At 50.2% G+C, this 16,275-nt stretch overlaps 1 protein-coding gene across 2 annotated transcripts in view; it reads left to right on the top strand.

The window, feature by feature from the left end:
• The first annotated feature begins 133 nt into the window (after positions 1–133).
• The window catches only part of CUNH16orf71 (chromosome unknown C16orf71 homolog), a 23,292-nt gene continuing 7,150 nt past the window's right edge, over positions 134–16,275 (top strand). Inside the window, exons 1-10 of one of the 2 annotated variants that reach the window (XM_023711851.1) lie at positions 134–212; positions 1,591–1,750; positions 2,781–2,927; positions 4,205–4,666; positions 6,906–7,023; positions 9,152–9,299; positions 11,141–11,284; positions 11,728–11,844; positions 13,210–13,469; positions 14,728–16,237. In XM_023711851.1, the coding sequence (XP_023567619.1) occupies positions 1,643–1,750; positions 2,781–2,927; positions 4,205–4,666; positions 6,906–7,023; positions 9,152–9,299; positions 11,141–11,284; positions 11,728–11,844; positions 13,210–13,469; positions 14,728–14,759 (1,536 nt within the window). In that variant the 5' untranslated portion in view covers positions 134–212; positions 1,591–1,642 and the 3' untranslated portion in view covers positions 14,760–16,237. Of the gene's footprint in view, positions 213–1,590; positions 1,751–2,780; positions 2,928–4,204; positions 4,667–6,905; positions 7,024–9,151; positions 9,300–11,140; positions 11,285–11,727; positions 11,845–13,209; positions 13,470–14,727; positions 16,238–16,275 lie in introns of those variants that run through there. The other variant, XM_023711852.1, reaches the window with a different exon arrangement.

Genomic DNA, 16,275 nt, shown 5'->3' with positions numbered 1-16,275 from the left:
ACAACCAATGAACGGGCAGCTCGCCCAGGCACGCCCCCCCTGAAACGAGGGTAGCCAATCCTGATGCAGAAAGGCAGGCCAAGCCCACCTCGGAAGACGCTGGAGAGAGCGTTGGAGGGCGGGTCCTGGGATCTTAAAGGATCTCGGGACGCTGGAGTCGCTGGGCTGGGTCCGGCCTGCGGGAGGTCAGGCGCCCGAGGACGCTAACCGAGGCGAGTGGTGCTGGGTCTGTATGACCGCGCAGATGGACTTGAGGAGCGGGGCGGGACATGGGGATGGTCCTGGGGAATAACAGGAATTCCTTTTTTCCGAGGCTGGAATTCAAAAGCCAAAGAGGTCCGGTAGCGTCTAGTTGCCTTAGCAACCGGCGCCTTGCGGCAGTCTGGGCGTGGTTAACCGGCTGCAAGGGTGTGGAGATTTGGGAGGGACTCACAAGGAGTCTGCGCTTCAGCATCGTCGTGGTCGAGTTCGTTTTCGCTGCAGTTTGCCTGATACTGGACATGACCGACGCCTAAGCCACTGTACATGCTCTTCTCTTTGGCTGTTCTGTCTTTTCCTCCACTCAGTCTCTGGCAGCCCCTCATCTTGGTGATTTAGTTGCCCTGAATTTTCAAGCAGAGTCCCAGCTCTCCAGTACACTCCGAGGAGTGTATACATGTATACCAGAAGTGTCTCCACCCTGATGCCCCCCGTTTGGGACGCACTAAGCAACAGCTCAAGCTCGCAGAAGCACACAAGAAGCGAGAAATCCCCGATCATGACTCCTCTCGCTGCCCTGATGGCATGGACTGTCAACCCTCTCAGACACACAGGCCTCTTAGCAATGGGGTTCTCCATCTCTTCCCACATTCCTAAAGCCTCCTGCTCCCTGCCCCAGGACCCAGCCGTCTGGGATAATGGGGGGGCTGATCTCAGTGACAACTCCATACAGATATCTGTTGGCTCCAAAATTGCTCTTGCTTTTCTTGCTTTGTAATGAGGCTGGGCTGGGGGTATAGCTCAGTAGTAGATGCATGAAGCCCTGCCTTCATCTCAAGTACCAAAGTAATAGGAGGGGCCAGGAAGATGGCTTAGTGGAATAAGTGCTTCCCTGGCAAGTGCAAGAGTGAGTTCAATCCCCGGTTCCGAAAAAAAAAAAAAAAAAAGGACTTAAAATTCCCAATTTGACTGAAATTCTGTTCATCATTTATAAACCTCTCTAAGCCTATAAAATGGATATAATAGTGTCTGCATTATATAGGGTATATAATATATACCTACATGCCATTATATGTCACTTATCTGTACCACACATATGAATCTGTATACCAAATATATATATATATATATATATATTTGCATGCCATATGAACATGTTTATATTTTCATATACAGATGATGTTTCTGCAGGCTCCACACTAGTACACATACATGCACAAACACATGTGCATGTCACACACGACCTGGCACCAGTGAGGAAACAGCTAGGAAATAGAGGTCTTTTGAGGCTCTTTTTATGTCCTGCAGTGGTTGAAGCTCTAGAAAGGCAGCCCCCTCATCTCTCGTCCTTGGCTGCCTGGCCCTGTCCACCTTACCCTGTGTGCTCTGCAGAGCCCCTCACATGACTGTGCACAAGGAGAGCATTGCATGAGCCCAGGCACCCATGGCATCCAAAGACAAAGACACAGTGCCCTGGCTGGACGCCCCCTGGGATGCCATCCTCCAGGCTGCCAAAGACCAGCTCCCATCCCTGGACTCCGACTCCTCCTTGGTGAGCAAGAGCTGTCCCCCAAGCACTGAGTGTCCTTTCTTCCCATGAGGAGCCTGACACCAGCCAGGGTCAGCTCTGGTGCACTCTTCTCTACAGATCTTTCTCCCTCCAATCCATAAAGTTTGTTTTCCTTTTCCTATCAACTTTCAGGCTTTACAGGTGTTTTCTCGCTCCCACTTCCTTCCTCATCCTTCCTTCTGCATTTGTCAGTAATCTCTGAATGCATGTATTGGTGCTCAACATCCACCATGTGAGTGGTGGTTCTGGGCCGCACCACCACTTGGCGTGGTGACCATTTCATTGCATTCTGATAAGCCCTTGGAGGGTTTCTGCAGTTGTGGTTTGGGTCACCTGAGGCCCTTGAGGATGCTTGACACTGTAACCCCACGTGCCTATGCACAATGATACCCCATGGAATAGTTCAGGGGCTCTCAATGATACCCCATGGAATAGTTCAGGGGCTCTCAGCACACTCTGGCACTGGCAGCAAAGGCAAGGGTTTTAGAAGTGGCCATGATGGGTTATACCTGGGTGAGTATAAATATGACAAGAGCTTCCAGGTGCTCTGGACTTACCTGAGTACCAGGTCAAGCAGTGGTTAAGGCAATCCCGGTGCCTCAGTATACAGAGCACCTCCACATTTTCTGATGTTCTGGTAAGGTGGAAGATGAGCACACCAAGGCTGTACATCACATCACATCACTAGATGGTGGCTCAAGGTAGAGAGGGGACTACGCTCTGCTGTCACCCTCAGGCCACCATCCCCTCAACCACACCACCACCCCTGAATGCAGTTATTCAGTTCCAGGCATTAATGCAGCACCTTCTGTGTGTGAGGCCTGGGGTGTGGTGGGCCCTTACATACAAGGAGCCCTGGATCTCAGCCCCACAAGGTGGTATTGCTAAGCTCATGTCTGAATCAGTGGCAGGAAGCAGTGGAGAGCAGAGATCTCACTTGATGCCCCGGGGTAGCAGGGCTGGGGGCCTCCAGTGCTGCCATGTTACCCAGAGCCCCCTTATCTGCCCACAGTCAGACTTCAATGATGAGGAGCCATTCATCTTCCAGCGAAACCAACCTGTGCTGATTCCAGACCTGGCTGAGGAACTGGCTGAAGACCCTGGCAGTAGTGACAAATCTGAGACCTGGGCCCCTGGAGCTGAAAGGCCTCTGCCTGAGGTCTGTAGGACACAGGCTAAGGGAACCCATTAAGCCTGGCAACTTGCTGGCAGAAGGGAATATGTATCTGTCCACATCTCTCAGGAGACTCTAACCCTCAGTAAGGGTCTATAGTGCACAAAACCATGAGTCTGGTGTCTGCTACAGTCCTTCCTCCTTCGAGGACAAACCAGGGTATTCACAGGCCCGGGTGCTTAGCATGTGTATCTCTTTTCCCTAGGACAACCAACTCACGTGCTTCTGTCTGATTTTGCCACCTCTGCCCTTCATCTAGTCCCCTCTTTCCTATTTTTTATCAAGACACCCTGCACAGTGTGGCCATTGTCACAGCTGCCTGTCATAATGTCTCCATAACCTTCCTGGCTCCACAGCCACCTGGCTCAGAGCCTGGCAAGTAAGCAGAAGCTTCCTAGACATTTGATCAACTATGAAAGGCTCCAGAGGGAAGAAGGCCCTTCCTTAATCCCTAAGCAGATGTGCAGGCTGCTACCTAGGTCGGAATTAGGAAAGGCAGCAGCACATGCTCGAGCCTCCTAGTCATAGTAGTTGGCAGCATCACATCCAGTTTCCCTGTCTTCCTACTTCCCAGGACCCTGGGTAAGACCAAGAACTCTATTCAAACTTAATGACTTCATGCTGAAAATTAATTGCTTCCTTTATAAATAGAACCCATCTTCAACTGTCCTCCCTGGGCAGCCCCAATCAGTCAGCTTTGATGTGGTTAATGATTAAGTATCTTAGTTTCCAGCAAAAACACTGTAAATGCCCTCACTTGCATAATAGGAGCTAGGGGGAGACGGGTGGGCAGCTTCAGGAGCACCCAGCTCAGGGTTGACCCTCAGCTCAGTTCTGCTCCGCATCATTGACCAGGTGAGTGAGGTGCACCGTGGCTTGACCAAATCACATGACCCATAGCACCTGCTAACATGGCCATGCCCAGGAGCAGATCTGAAAAAACCCCAAACAGAAATTTCTAGGCAGCCAGGACCCTGGGTTAGTGCAGGTAACACAGTTTTCATGTGACTGTTTTGAGTCTCACTTCTAGAGTTACTTTGGCAACTCTTTGGGCATCTTTTAAAAAATTTGGGCTGATGGATATAGAGTTTCTGTTGGGGGAAATGGAAGAACTTTGGAAATTGTAGGGATGACCATGGAATTGTGTATTTAAAATGGTTAAAATGGGAAATTGTATGTTGCAAGTATATTTTGCCATAAAAAACAATCCCCTGAACCATGTTTTTGTGGATGCTAACAGAGAACACATGTTATCTCAACAGTCAGCTGTGCAGCCTGTGGGACTCACTGCAGAGCCTGTGTGTGAGCAGAATGCATGGCCAAAGGAGCAGGCCTCTTGGGAAGGAGGGAGCCCTGGCCAGCAGCTCAAGAGCTGTACTGAGACCCGCGTTCTTCCTTCAGCATCTGAGGGGACCCCTGCCTGGCAGGAAGGTGACCTTGGGAGCCTGTCCTTCAATACCAAAGGATTCCAGAATCCTCCCTGGGGTCTGCAGGGAGAAGCTACTTCTGCCCCTGAAGGACAGCCAAAGACAGAGCCCCTGGGTACTTCCTGGCAGGACTGTGCAAATCACAGAGCCCTCCGCCAGGAGAGGAGGAGGAGGATAGAGAAGCATGTACTCCACAAAGTAACCTGGGGTCCCCAGAGTCCAGCCTGTGGTGACAAAGGCCCAGCTGCAGAGTCAGATCCCAGGCCATGGGAAGGCCGGCCAGTACTCTCGCTCCAGGTAGTGTCTCCACTGCCCAGCCCTCCCTCCAACTTGTCCCCTGCAGTGTGGTTGTCCTCTTAGCATACTGGGGCTAGAACCAGTGGACTTGCCTCAGGCTGGTTTGAAAGTCCAGAGGGTGGGTCATCTGGACCAGAAGCTCACCTCAGGGAGGGTTAATGAGAACATAGAAAGCAAGCAGACTCAGCCCTCGCTGATCTCAAGGGTATGTTTCTAAGTACCTATACCCACACATAAAGTATAGAGCCAGGCGTTGTCAAAACGATATTCTCCAAATGGGGAAGCCCTCATTCTTGTTCAAATTGGAGTCAGAACATGAATGAGGAAACTAGCAGAGTGACAAAGTCAGTTAATCTGCATTAGGAAAGTAGGTGTGGTAGTATATATCTGTAATCTAGCACTCTGGCAGGCTAAGGCAGGAGAAGTGTAAATTAAGAGTCCAGCTGAGCGACTTTACTGAGATCTTGGCACAAAATAAAAAAAAAAAGGGCTAGAGCTGGAGCTCAGTGGAAAGGTCCTGGGTTCAATCTCCAGTACCAAAAAAGGGAGGCAGTCTAGGAGAGATGGATTCTGTGAAAGAAAACAAGGAAACATAGAGATGACTGAAGAGTAGCAAGTCAGTATCCCATGGTGTCACACAAGAGCGACCTTTGGGGTTAGCTCGTCCACTAAACAGGAAAAGAATCTCTGTCTCTGTCTCTCTGTCACTCACGCATACACGCGCACATGCGCGCACACACACACACACACACACACACACACGAGTTTCACAGGGTTCTAAACTAGGTTGGCCTGCTCAGCTGCACAAACCAACTCACCTTCTCTGTACTACAGGAAGAGGTTCCAGCGTGACATGCATATGCCAGATAATCTTTTTGTTTTCTTTTTTACTTTGAGACAGGGCTTTGCTAAATTGGCCAGGCTGGGCTTGAATTTGTAATCCTCTGCCTCAGCCTCAAGAGTGCTGAGATTACAGATGTGTATCCTGATTCAGATAACTTTTCTTAACAACAGAGAAAACTAGTACCGAGAAATACATGTTCTTTCTCATTTCTGTTTACGTAAGCTACCCTTTCCTTTCTGCTCATCTCTGACAACTTTTATTTTTCTTCATCTCTAGGGCTGTGAGAAATGATGTCCTGTATAATAAACACTCAGCTTTTGCTGCAGGTTTAGCTCAGTGTTGGAAAGCTTGCCTTGGGCCAGGGAGATAGCTCTGCGGTCTAAGCACCTGCCTGGCAAGTGCAAGGACCCTGGTTCTATCCCTGGTTCTGCATGTTGTGCTGGCCCTGCACCAAGCCAGCCACCAGCCAAAACACGGTATGGTGGTGCATGCCTGTAATCCCAGCGCTGGGGAGGCTGAGACAGGAAGATCACTACAAGTCTGCACTGTGTAGCAAGACTCTGTACCAAATAAATTAAAAGATGTTTTTAAAATTATTTATTTATTTGGCAGAACCAAGGATTGAACTCGGGCCCTTGCACTTGCCAGACAAGCACTTACTCTACTGAGCTATTTTCCCTGTCCCAAAAGATTTTTTAAAAATTAAAAAAATAAATAAAAAAGTTTGCCTTATATACCTGAGGCTCGGAGTCACATTCCCAGTGGCCCAAAAGACAACTCATTCTCAGTTAACTTTTCTCTGTCACATCATCTCTTCTTCCTAACCCAGTTCTCCACTTGGAGCCCTTGGTATAGCTTCCTGTTTTTTAAGCAAACTTTTTAGGGGCCAGGGAGAGGGCTCAGTGGAATAAGCGCTTACCTGGCAAGCACAGGGGCCTGAGTGCAATCCTTGGTTCTGCAAAGAAAAAAAAGAAGCAAACTTTAAACTCCAAACATTCCAAACCTATATGAACCTGAACAGCTAAACAACACAGGCTTTCCTCCAGTTCAACATTCTTGTGGCCCAAAACAAAAAGTATTTACAAATTCTCTAAGAGGAATGTGATCATTATGTATATGTAAGTGTACCAATAGAATCCGATTGAAGGAAGATAATATTGATGTAAAAAAGCCTTAAGAGGAAAGCCTCAAGATGTGTAGATTCTGCCTTCAGGGGGGTTGGCCATGATCATCAGGAGGGAGGATGTGTGCATTTGTGGGCATGCATTTGACCCCGATTTCTGTCCTACAACACCCATGACATGGGTCCCTGGTCCCAGCAGCAGCTGTGAAAGCAGATGCCATCACCTCTGGGACCGCGGGGCAGCCTTGTAACCACCAGCTTCATTGTTTCAGCAACTTGAAGAGTGGGATTTGGATTATATCCTTCAGAGTCTGCCACCGAGAGAGGACAGCCAGGGAAATCGTGCACCCAGAAGCGCGTGGTGGGCAGCAGAGCTCCGCCAAGGACAAGGTCTGACTGAACGCCACAGCCCAAGTGAACCCCACAAGAGGCTCCTTCTAGGACCTCAGTGACAGAGCTGTGGCCTAGGCAGAGTCAGCCTGGTGGCCATGTTTTCTCTGTGCTTGCTTAGCCGCTTGCCTGCCCTAAATCTTGTGTCGCCTCTCCTTGCAAGACTTCATGCGTTTGTTCAGCATACATAGGGTTTCCTGCTGTGTGCCAGGTGCGACCCAGCTCCAGGACCTTTTGATCCCCTCCCCTCCTTGTGCTTCCCCATTCTTCCTGGGGAAGGTTACTTACTCAGAGGAAGGTCACTCCTATCTCCTCCAACCCTTCAGTCAGCTCTTTTGCACACTCCTGCCTCCAGGGCTCACAGGAGAATGTAGCCTCTGTCACTGCTCTGATCACTGGCCTGCCTCTGGGCAGTTGTGCAAACAATGCAGAAGCCCTCCACCCTCTCCCCACTCTCTGGGACCGGCAACTGCACGGAAGGGCTGCAGAGCAGGCACCAGGCTTCCAGATTCAGGTGCACAGCCGAGACCCACCGTGCTTGTGCTCTTTTCAGTAGTTTTGTCTGAGTCACACACCCCCCCCACAGGGTGTAGAGAAACACACCCTCCTGATGGTGAGCACATGTAGGTATAATAGTCACACTTTCATATATATATATATATATATATATATATATATATATTTAGTACAGGATCTACAGGGTCTCACTACATGAACGGACTCGTAGTGATCCTCCTATTTCCAGCCTCCCAAGCACTGAGATTACAGGTGCACCACCATGCCTGGTCTTAATCACGATCTCAGTGTACCCTGGAGGTGGTGGGAACTTTGCTAAGCTATTTGGCAGGCCCTGACACTCCTTTTCTGAAGGACAGTGTGGCAGAATCTAGTCCCTAGGTATTATGTGTTTGTTTCTTTGAGACAGGGTCTCGCTGTGTAGTTCAGGCTGGCCTTAGCCTCACTGTGTAGCCCAAGCTGGCCTTGAACTTTTAACAGTCCTCCTGCCTCAGCCTCCTGAGTGCTGGGATTATAGGTGTGCACTACCACACCCCACATAACCCTTATTTTAAAGGCACAAACCTTTTTGTATCCCTTTCTGTTTTAGTTTTTTTGAGACAGGGTCTCAGTATATAGTTCAGCCTGGTATTGAACTCACAGTAACACTTCTTTCCTGAATACTAGGATTACAGGTTTATGGCACCACACCCAGACTATTCCATTTCAAAAAATCTTTCCTAAACATATACCCGGCCCTGCCCCCAGGGTGCACTGTGACAGCAGTCGAGACAGCATGGTGGCGGGTGCCTGTAATCCCAGTGTGTGAGAGGCTGAAAACAGGAGGATTACTGAGTCCAACCTGTGTAGTGAGACCCTATAGACCCTGTACCAAAACAACAACAAAAACCACATAAACATATACCCTAGCGGGTAAGTGTGTATCTGAAGATGTTGGGTTTTTTGTTTTTTGTTTTGCGGAACCAGGGATTGAACTCAGGCCCTTGCGCTTGCCAGGGAAGCACTTATTCTACTGAGCCATCTCCTGGGCCCCTCAAAGATGTTTGTTTCAGTTTTCTTTTTCTTTTTGTCTTTTGAGACAGGCTCTCCCATGCAGTTCAGGCTGGTCTTGAGCTCACTTTGTAGCCCAGACTGGCTCAAATTCACAGTGATCCTCCTGCCTCAGCCTCCCGGTGCTGGGATTACAGTCTTTGTGCGTCACCACACCCAGCTTTGCAGTGTTCTTTAAAGATAAGAAAAGTTAGAAGCTGAGCATGGTGGGGCCCACCTGTAATACCTGTACCTGGAGTGTGAAGCAGGAAGATCACCAGCAGTTGAGGCCAGACTGGGCTACTCAGTGAGTTCAAGACCTGCCTGAACTACACAGCAAGACCCTTTCTCAAAATAAAACAGGCACTCCCAGATGTTTACTGCTCAAATGCACAGTCCCCACTGAAAGATACTGCTCCCCTCGGCCCTGCTCAGCCAGAGCAGCCCCATAAAATGCTGGAGAGGGTAGATATGTAACAGCCTGAGCTATCTGCATCGGAAGAGGAGGCTCAGGGATCCTGAGTCTCAAACTGCTACAAATCAAAGGGCGCTGCGTCCCCACTAAGCAGCGTCCTCTCTGCAGCCCCAGACCACATTGTGCCACGATCCCAGGACAGGCTTCTGGAACAGCTGGTCCTCTGGTGTGCCACGCAGCATGGAGCCCCCACCTCTGCCCAGAAGGTGCCTGCCCACGTGCCCAAAGACACCAAAGAACAGGAGGCCGGAAGCGGGTGAGACTTGGTGCCAGCCACGGCTGTTGCCTCAAGACTGACCCCTGTCAGCAGCACTGATTGGGCCTGCTGTGCACAAGGCATGTGATGTGCCACATCCTCGTTTAATCTCAAGAACTAAATCAGGCAAGCAGCCCTAGAATCTTGGGCTGAGAGAACTGCCTTCCCCAGGCTGTAAATGGCAGAGCTGAGTTGCAATCCCACCAAAGTCATTGCCCCAAACCTATGAGACCTCCTCCTACTGCCCACCTAGTCTTCCTGGAAGTAGCACTTTCGCCTCACACCACACTGGTCAGTCCAGCCCTGGGCTTGTGTCCCAGCCAGGCCAATCAGAGCTTTTCCTTTTTTTTTTTTTTTTGGTGGAACCAGGGATTGAACTCAGGCCCTTGTATTTGCCAGGCAAGCACTTATTCTACTGAGCCATCTGCCCGTCTCCAGAGCTTTTCCTTAGGATAACCCTTCTCTGTGTCTCTGTAAAGGGCTGAAAAGGTTATTGGCAGCCACCTGTGGCTGCACATGGAGAAAGGCAACTGCAGTGATGGGGTGGAGATGAGGGAAGTTGAAGTAGAGAGCAAGCCCTGGAGTCCCTGGAGACCCAGCTATACTTCTCCCCTTCCACCCTTTTAGGAACCTGGGAGTCAATGCCTCTGCTTCTCTCCTGACCCAAATGTTTTGCCTTTGGTGTGCCCAGTGACCAAAGTATCTACTAGACATGGCCACATACGTACTATCTGTTATGGCAGCCACGAGCCACATGTGGCAACTGAGCACTTCAAATGTGGCAAGTGTGACTGAGGTGCTGAAATTCTTATGTTCTTGTTGTATTCATTTCAATTTACCTAGATGACAAATTTATTTTTACAGTACTTCGACTGAACCATGGCCTTGCACTGAGCTACATCCCTAGTGCTACATTTTGAACCCAGACATTTACTGCTGGCGCCATAAAGGCCCCTAGTGCTACATTTTGAGACAAGTTCTTGCTAAATTGTTAAATTGGCCAAGCTGAATTCAAATTCGCATTCTTCCCAGAGTACTGGGATCAGAGGCATGTGTCACCGTGGCTGATTTAGTTTACATATAAATTTAAACAGGTATCTATGGTAAGCAGCTACCGTATTAGCACAGACAGACAGAATTTCAGGTATCATGCAAGTTCAATTGGACAGCACTGGCCTGTCTTTTTTTTTTTTTTTTTTGGCTGAACCAGGGATTGAGCTCAGGCCCTTGAGCTTGCCAGGGAAGTGCTTATTCTACTGAGCCATCTCCCTGGCCTACACTGGCTTGTCTTGAGGGTGGTTCTGGAGAATAAAAAGTAGATAGGGCCAGATGTGGCAGTATACCCTGTAATCTCAGATCTTCAGGAGGCTGAGGCAGGAGGACCATAATTTTGAGGCCAGGCTAGGCTATTTAGCAAGACCCTATCTCAAATCAATAAATAAAAAGGAATGGGGTTGGGGCTGGGTGTGGGGTACACCCCCATAATCCCAGCACTTGGGAGGCTGAGGCAGAAGGATCATCGGTCATCTTGAGTCCAAGGCTAGCCTAGGCTATGTAGTTTAAAGCCAGTTTAAACTATATAGTGAGATGAAATTTTAAAAAACCAAAAGGGGGGTGGTAGTGTTGTAGCTCAGTGGTAGAGTACTTGCCTAGCATGCACCAGGTCCTGGGTTCAATTTCCAGCACAAAAAAAACCCCAACAATTGAGATGGGTTTGAAGTACTTACTAATACATGGTGGGTACCTACTCAACACCACCAGGAATACTGTGGTAGGACAAGTCCAGCAGGTCCTTGTTGTCACAGAGAAAGGAATGGGCCATCCTGGTTCTCTCATCTTAGATGTACTTCTGTGAAGCTGGGCTTTCAGGCTGTGCCAAGCCAGAAGTTAGCTGGGGACATGAGGCTGAAGACAGAGCCACCTACTATCTTCATTGACCTGCGACAAACAGAGCCACCAGAGCCTCAAGACCAGTCTCCAGAAAGGTACAGAGCAGTGCCAGCCCCACATCAGGCTCTCTGCTTGGCAGAGTTCCTACTGGCCCCACAAGGCCTTGGCAGTTCCTAGTAGGGAGAAATAAGGACTTGGAAAGACTCAGAACATCACTTGTTTGACAAGTGCATTTAGCTAGGAGCCGGGCCTGGCCAGCCCTTCTTGGTCACCTGCAGAGAGGGAGGGAGAGGGGCAGAGAAGGAGGGAGAGGAGCAGAGGGCAAACTTCATCAAGGCGGGAATCCATTACCTGTACCCTCCCTCCACCACTTGGCAGGAAGTCCAAGTGATTTCAGCTGTTGCACTTTGGCTGGCTGCCACCCTGAGCCTTAGATCCCCAGCGAGACCCGAGCACTCCAAGTCCTTGGTAGGGACCAGGCCTGGCAGAGTGAGTGCATTGAGATCCATGCAGACAGCCCATTTCTTTTCCTTCACAGGCTCAGCCACAGCTCCTCTGACAGTGAGGAGGATGAGGAGGAAGGGGAGGAGGACACAGTACATTCAGGAGACCAGCAGGGCCCAGTGCAGCATGCATCTCTTTCCTCCTGGGGGCGGTAAGCATGAGGACCTCCACCTGCCACCGCTGCCCTGCATCCTGGCCATCTTGGCTTTCAACCCTGTCCTACACCTTAAGGACTTGTCTGAGAGGGTGGGCCCAGCCTCTAACCCAACCTGGCCTGCTGTGTCTTGGGCATCATTGAGGACAGATCCTCCCGAGGATATACTTCTACAATCTTGCTCTCTACCACATGTAGCAACAAAAGAGACGAGGATGGAATGATGTGGTGGTTGTTAGCCAGGATTGAAAGGCATGGGTGAATTAAAGAATCAAATTCAGAGAGGTGAGAGAGACCCTACTATAGCCTAAGGGGTGAATGAGAATCACCCACTGTGGCAGTGGCTAGTGCTAGGACTGTACGGTCTCATGTGGCCCACCATGCACTGCATGATTAGGCATCTCAGAAAAAAAGCAGGAAGAAAACAGGGGAGACATTGAACAGGTCTCTTGCTAGAAGCTGTGATGTGATTAGCAAGACCCCAGGGCAGGAGATGTGGCCTCCCACGTGCATGCAGAGACCCAGGGACACACTTTGGCTCACTCTGGCTTTTCCGTTTGAGTCTGGCTACAGAAGGATCTCTCCTTCCCTCAGCAGCGCCCCTGACCAGGGCCATGCTTCCTAGGCAAGGGTCACTGTGGGGCTGAAGGGCAGAGCACTCCTGCTGGTCTCATCACCCAAATCCAAGCCTCACTCTGCAGCCCCTGAACTGAGCACCCCCGTTCTGGTCTGCAGCTCTGGGTCAGCAGATTGGCACCTGTCCCCAATCTGCCCCTTTAGCAAATGCCTCTTCAGCAAAAATGTCGCCACCCCTCACTGTCGTCATCTGGGCTGAGAGATAGTTTTCATTCCCACTCAAAGGATTCTGGGGCCAGCACCACAAAGTGCTGCTAGGGGCTGTGATTGTGTTGGCCTGGGCTTTGAGATATTGAGAGGGTTCCTTCCCGTGCTGTTGGGAAAGGGGCCATGCTCCTCTGGCTCCTCCCGCAAGAACATCCATGGTCCACATCTTCTTTCTGGACCTCCTCTCAGCTGGGTTTAACCCAACTAAAACCAGCTAAAAACCTAAACTTGGAGAAGGAACTCAACAGATGGTGATGTTTTTCTAGTTGCCTTTCCTGTTTGGTGGGAGCCTCTGGGGTCTCCTGGAGTCACTTAGAGGGAGAGAAACAGTCTGGCTCTGTGTGGCAGCTCTGTGTTACTGCCCCCGGAGGAAGAGACGCCCCACTTCCCATCATCCCACTGCTGCCTAGTCCTCAGAGATCACTGAACCACGCTGCTTCACTCCTGGCTCCACTGATGAGTTGAGAGCTGGGCCTCCTTCCGCGTGATACAACTGATGTTGGTTTTGCTGCGTTCCAGGGATTGCACTGGCAAGAGTTGGCTTCTGCAGCAGCTGAGGGCATTTCGGAAGGGAACAGCTGTGCCCCAACTGCCTGCGAGCAAGGGTAGCCACGGCCAGAGAGGTCAGGTCATGGGAGATGTGGCCAGATGGAGAAGTGAGAGGAAGGAAGACGCGAAGTGTCCAGACCAGACTCCCAGGAGGACATCCCGGGGCCCTGAAACCAGGGTCAGCCAGGGAGACCCTGGTGCCTCGTCTGGGCCAGTTACAGGCTCCTCAGGTAAGGAGATCTGAGGAGCAGGCTAGTGTGCCTCACTTTCTATCCACACAGGCCTTGATGGGCCTCTCACCCCGCTCCCTGGAAGGCTAGGCGGGGGGATCACAAAATGGAGCACAGCCTGGGAAATTTAGCGGGATGCTGTCTCAAAACAAAAAGTAGTTTTGCATTCTTCCCGGAGTACAAAGGCCCTCACTTCAATCCCCACTACCACAAAAAAGGAAAGAAAGATGCAAGCATAGATTTGTTCATAAAGAATGACAATAAGCCAGGCATGGTGGTATATGTCTGTAATTCCAGCACTCAAGGAGGCTGAGGCAGGAGAATTACAAGCTGAAGCCCAGCTTGGGCAGTCAGTAAATTAATAAGACCCTGTCGCTAAAACAAAGACAGACAAAATACTATGACAAGCACTCTGGAAAGTCAAGTGGTCCCAGTCCTGTGAAGAGGTTTGAAGGAAACATGATGTCATCTGTTCTCTGGTAGGCCAGTGAGACACTTTCATCTTTTTCCACTTTTTAAAAAAAATATTATTTCTATCACACCAGGTATTTTTTAAAAACTAGTGGTGTGTGGGTGTGGATGTGGATGGCACAAAACTTGATCTTAGCCAAATGGCGAGAAGCAGTGTGTATATGGGGCTAGACACTGGCCCAGGAACTTTGCATTGATCTACATCCTTAGCTTGTAGACTTTTTTTTTTTTTTTTTTTTTATTTTATTTTTTGTGTGTGTGTGTGTGTGTGTGTGTGTGTGTGTGTGTGTGTGTGGCCAGCTCAGCCCACCAGGGGGCGGGGCTGGCTGGCATGTGGTGCTGGGGGATTGAACCGCGGTCCCTGTGCTTTGCTAAGCTTGTTCTAAGTAGGTGCTTTAGACCACTGAGCCATCTCACCAGCCCCATTTTTAATTTTGAGATAGGGTCTTGCTAAGTCAGCCAGACCAGACCTTCTAACCCTTCCACCTTAGCCTCTCTGCATAGCCTCTTAAGAATGCTGGGACTCCAGGTCTATGTCACAACACCCAGCTGGAGTTCAAGGCTGAAGGAGACTTAAGCCTGATTTTCTAGGTCCCTGGAGAGTTGCCATTTTGTGCATTAAATTAACATACATACATGCCCCCCCCACACTTTTGAAAAGGGGCTAATAACTGAAATTAGCTTTTTTTTTTCTTTTCCTAAAATATAAATGTACACATAGTTTCTGGGGGCCTTCCAGACTACAGGAGTGGTAGATGCCCTAACGTTGACAACTGTCTTATGCTAGATGAAGGCGTGCACCTTCATCAGGACCAGTGAGAGCTGAGGCCCGGCCTGGACAGGAGATGCCTGTTTTCTCCCCACCGTGTTACCCTGTGAGCCTTACCCCTCACCTCCCACCTTTTATGACTGCCTTCTCAGTCCCAATCAGCAGCACCTTTGACCTCTTGCTAATCAGTCTCCAGGATGCTGCCCCAATGTGGGCATGGAACAGCAAAAAAATCACTGTCATTCCATGCCACAGGTGTAGGGTGCAACACAGGGTTCAGCTGCCACAGTGCTGAAGGAGCCCAGGGATCCCCTTATAGCAAGTTCTGAGCGGGGAAAAGACACTGCCCAGCCCTGGCCAACTCAGCCAGCGGCGCCCTCACACAGACACCAGCCACAGACAGCCAAAATCGGGGCCTCAGACTCCTGTTCTCCAGACCACCCCCCACAGCTCCCACTCCCAGCCAAAAGGGGCATCTCCATTGGCTTCCACAAAGGCCAAATAAGGGCCCCTGGCTCCACAGAGGCCAAAGGAAGCTGCTCCTGCAGGCCTGGGCCAGGCCACTTGGTCTTGCCCTCCACCTGCTGCAGCTGTTGAACTGTCAGCAGCAAAGGTGCTTGTCCCCTCTTTAACTTCACGTTCTCTCATCGGCATGCCTCTTCATGCCAGGAAGTTTAGAGTGTTTACAGTAATAAAAAGTAAAGTTTGGTCCAAGTTCAGCTCTGCTGTGTGTCAGAGTAAGTTGGAGGGAAGATGGGGTGGGCTTTGGCTTCAAGGCCAGCTGGGACAGTGCTCCATGCCAAGGAGTCATGGAAGCTGTCTCACAGCACAGGCACCCAGAACCGGAACCCTTTCATCCACACCATCAGGGGGTGATGGTCATGTTGTTCATCAGAGGGTGAGCAGTACCAGCCTAGCCTGGAACAGAAGGGGGAGCCCCTGCAGTGGGCAAGCAGACAGGATGGCTCTGTGGGAGACACCCACTAAGGAGGGGATGGCTCTGTGGGCAGCGTCCTGCAGGAGCCCCTAGGCAGAAGTGCAACAAGCCCAGGCCTTGGTGAGGTCTGAACATCTTGCAGCCAGCCCAGCTACATCCAGGAGGTTTTTGGTTTTTATGACAGAGAATTCAACCCAGGGCCTTTCAACAGAGCTGTGTCCCCCACCCAGCTCCCCTTTTTGTTGAGATAGGATCTTGCTAAATTGCCCAGCTAGGCTCAAACTTATGATCTTCTTGCCTCAGTCTCCCAGAGTGGTGGAAATACAGGTGTGCACCACCACTCCCAGCTTCTGAGAGACACTCGCTTTGGCTGCATCAGATGTCAGCTGTGGGCCTATGTCAGATGACTCTACCCCTTCATAGCCCTCTTCCAGCAGGTCTGTGAGGGGCCCTCCCCTACCTATGACCACATAGTCTGAGACTACACATGTGCAAGCCCAGCTTTTCTCCTTTATAAGTACTTTCCCTGTACCTTCAGGGGTTCATCCCAGGTACAGTTTCCCCCTTAGGCTGTAGCCTAAGGATAATAAAACCTGTGGATGGCATATTCCTATTGATTTCTTTTTTTT

The sequence above is a fragment of the Octodon degus genome, unplaced genomic scaffold (genome assembly GCF_000260255.1).
Source record: "Octodon degus isolate 3935 unplaced genomic scaffold, OctDeg1.0 scaffold00021, whole genome shotgun sequence".
Classification (NCBI taxonomy): domain Eukaryota; kingdom Metazoa; phylum Chordata; class Mammalia; order Rodentia; family Octodontidae; genus Octodon; species Octodon degus.
Note: the sequence above shows the minus strand (reverse complement) of the source record. Positions and strands in the feature narration are given on the sequence as shown.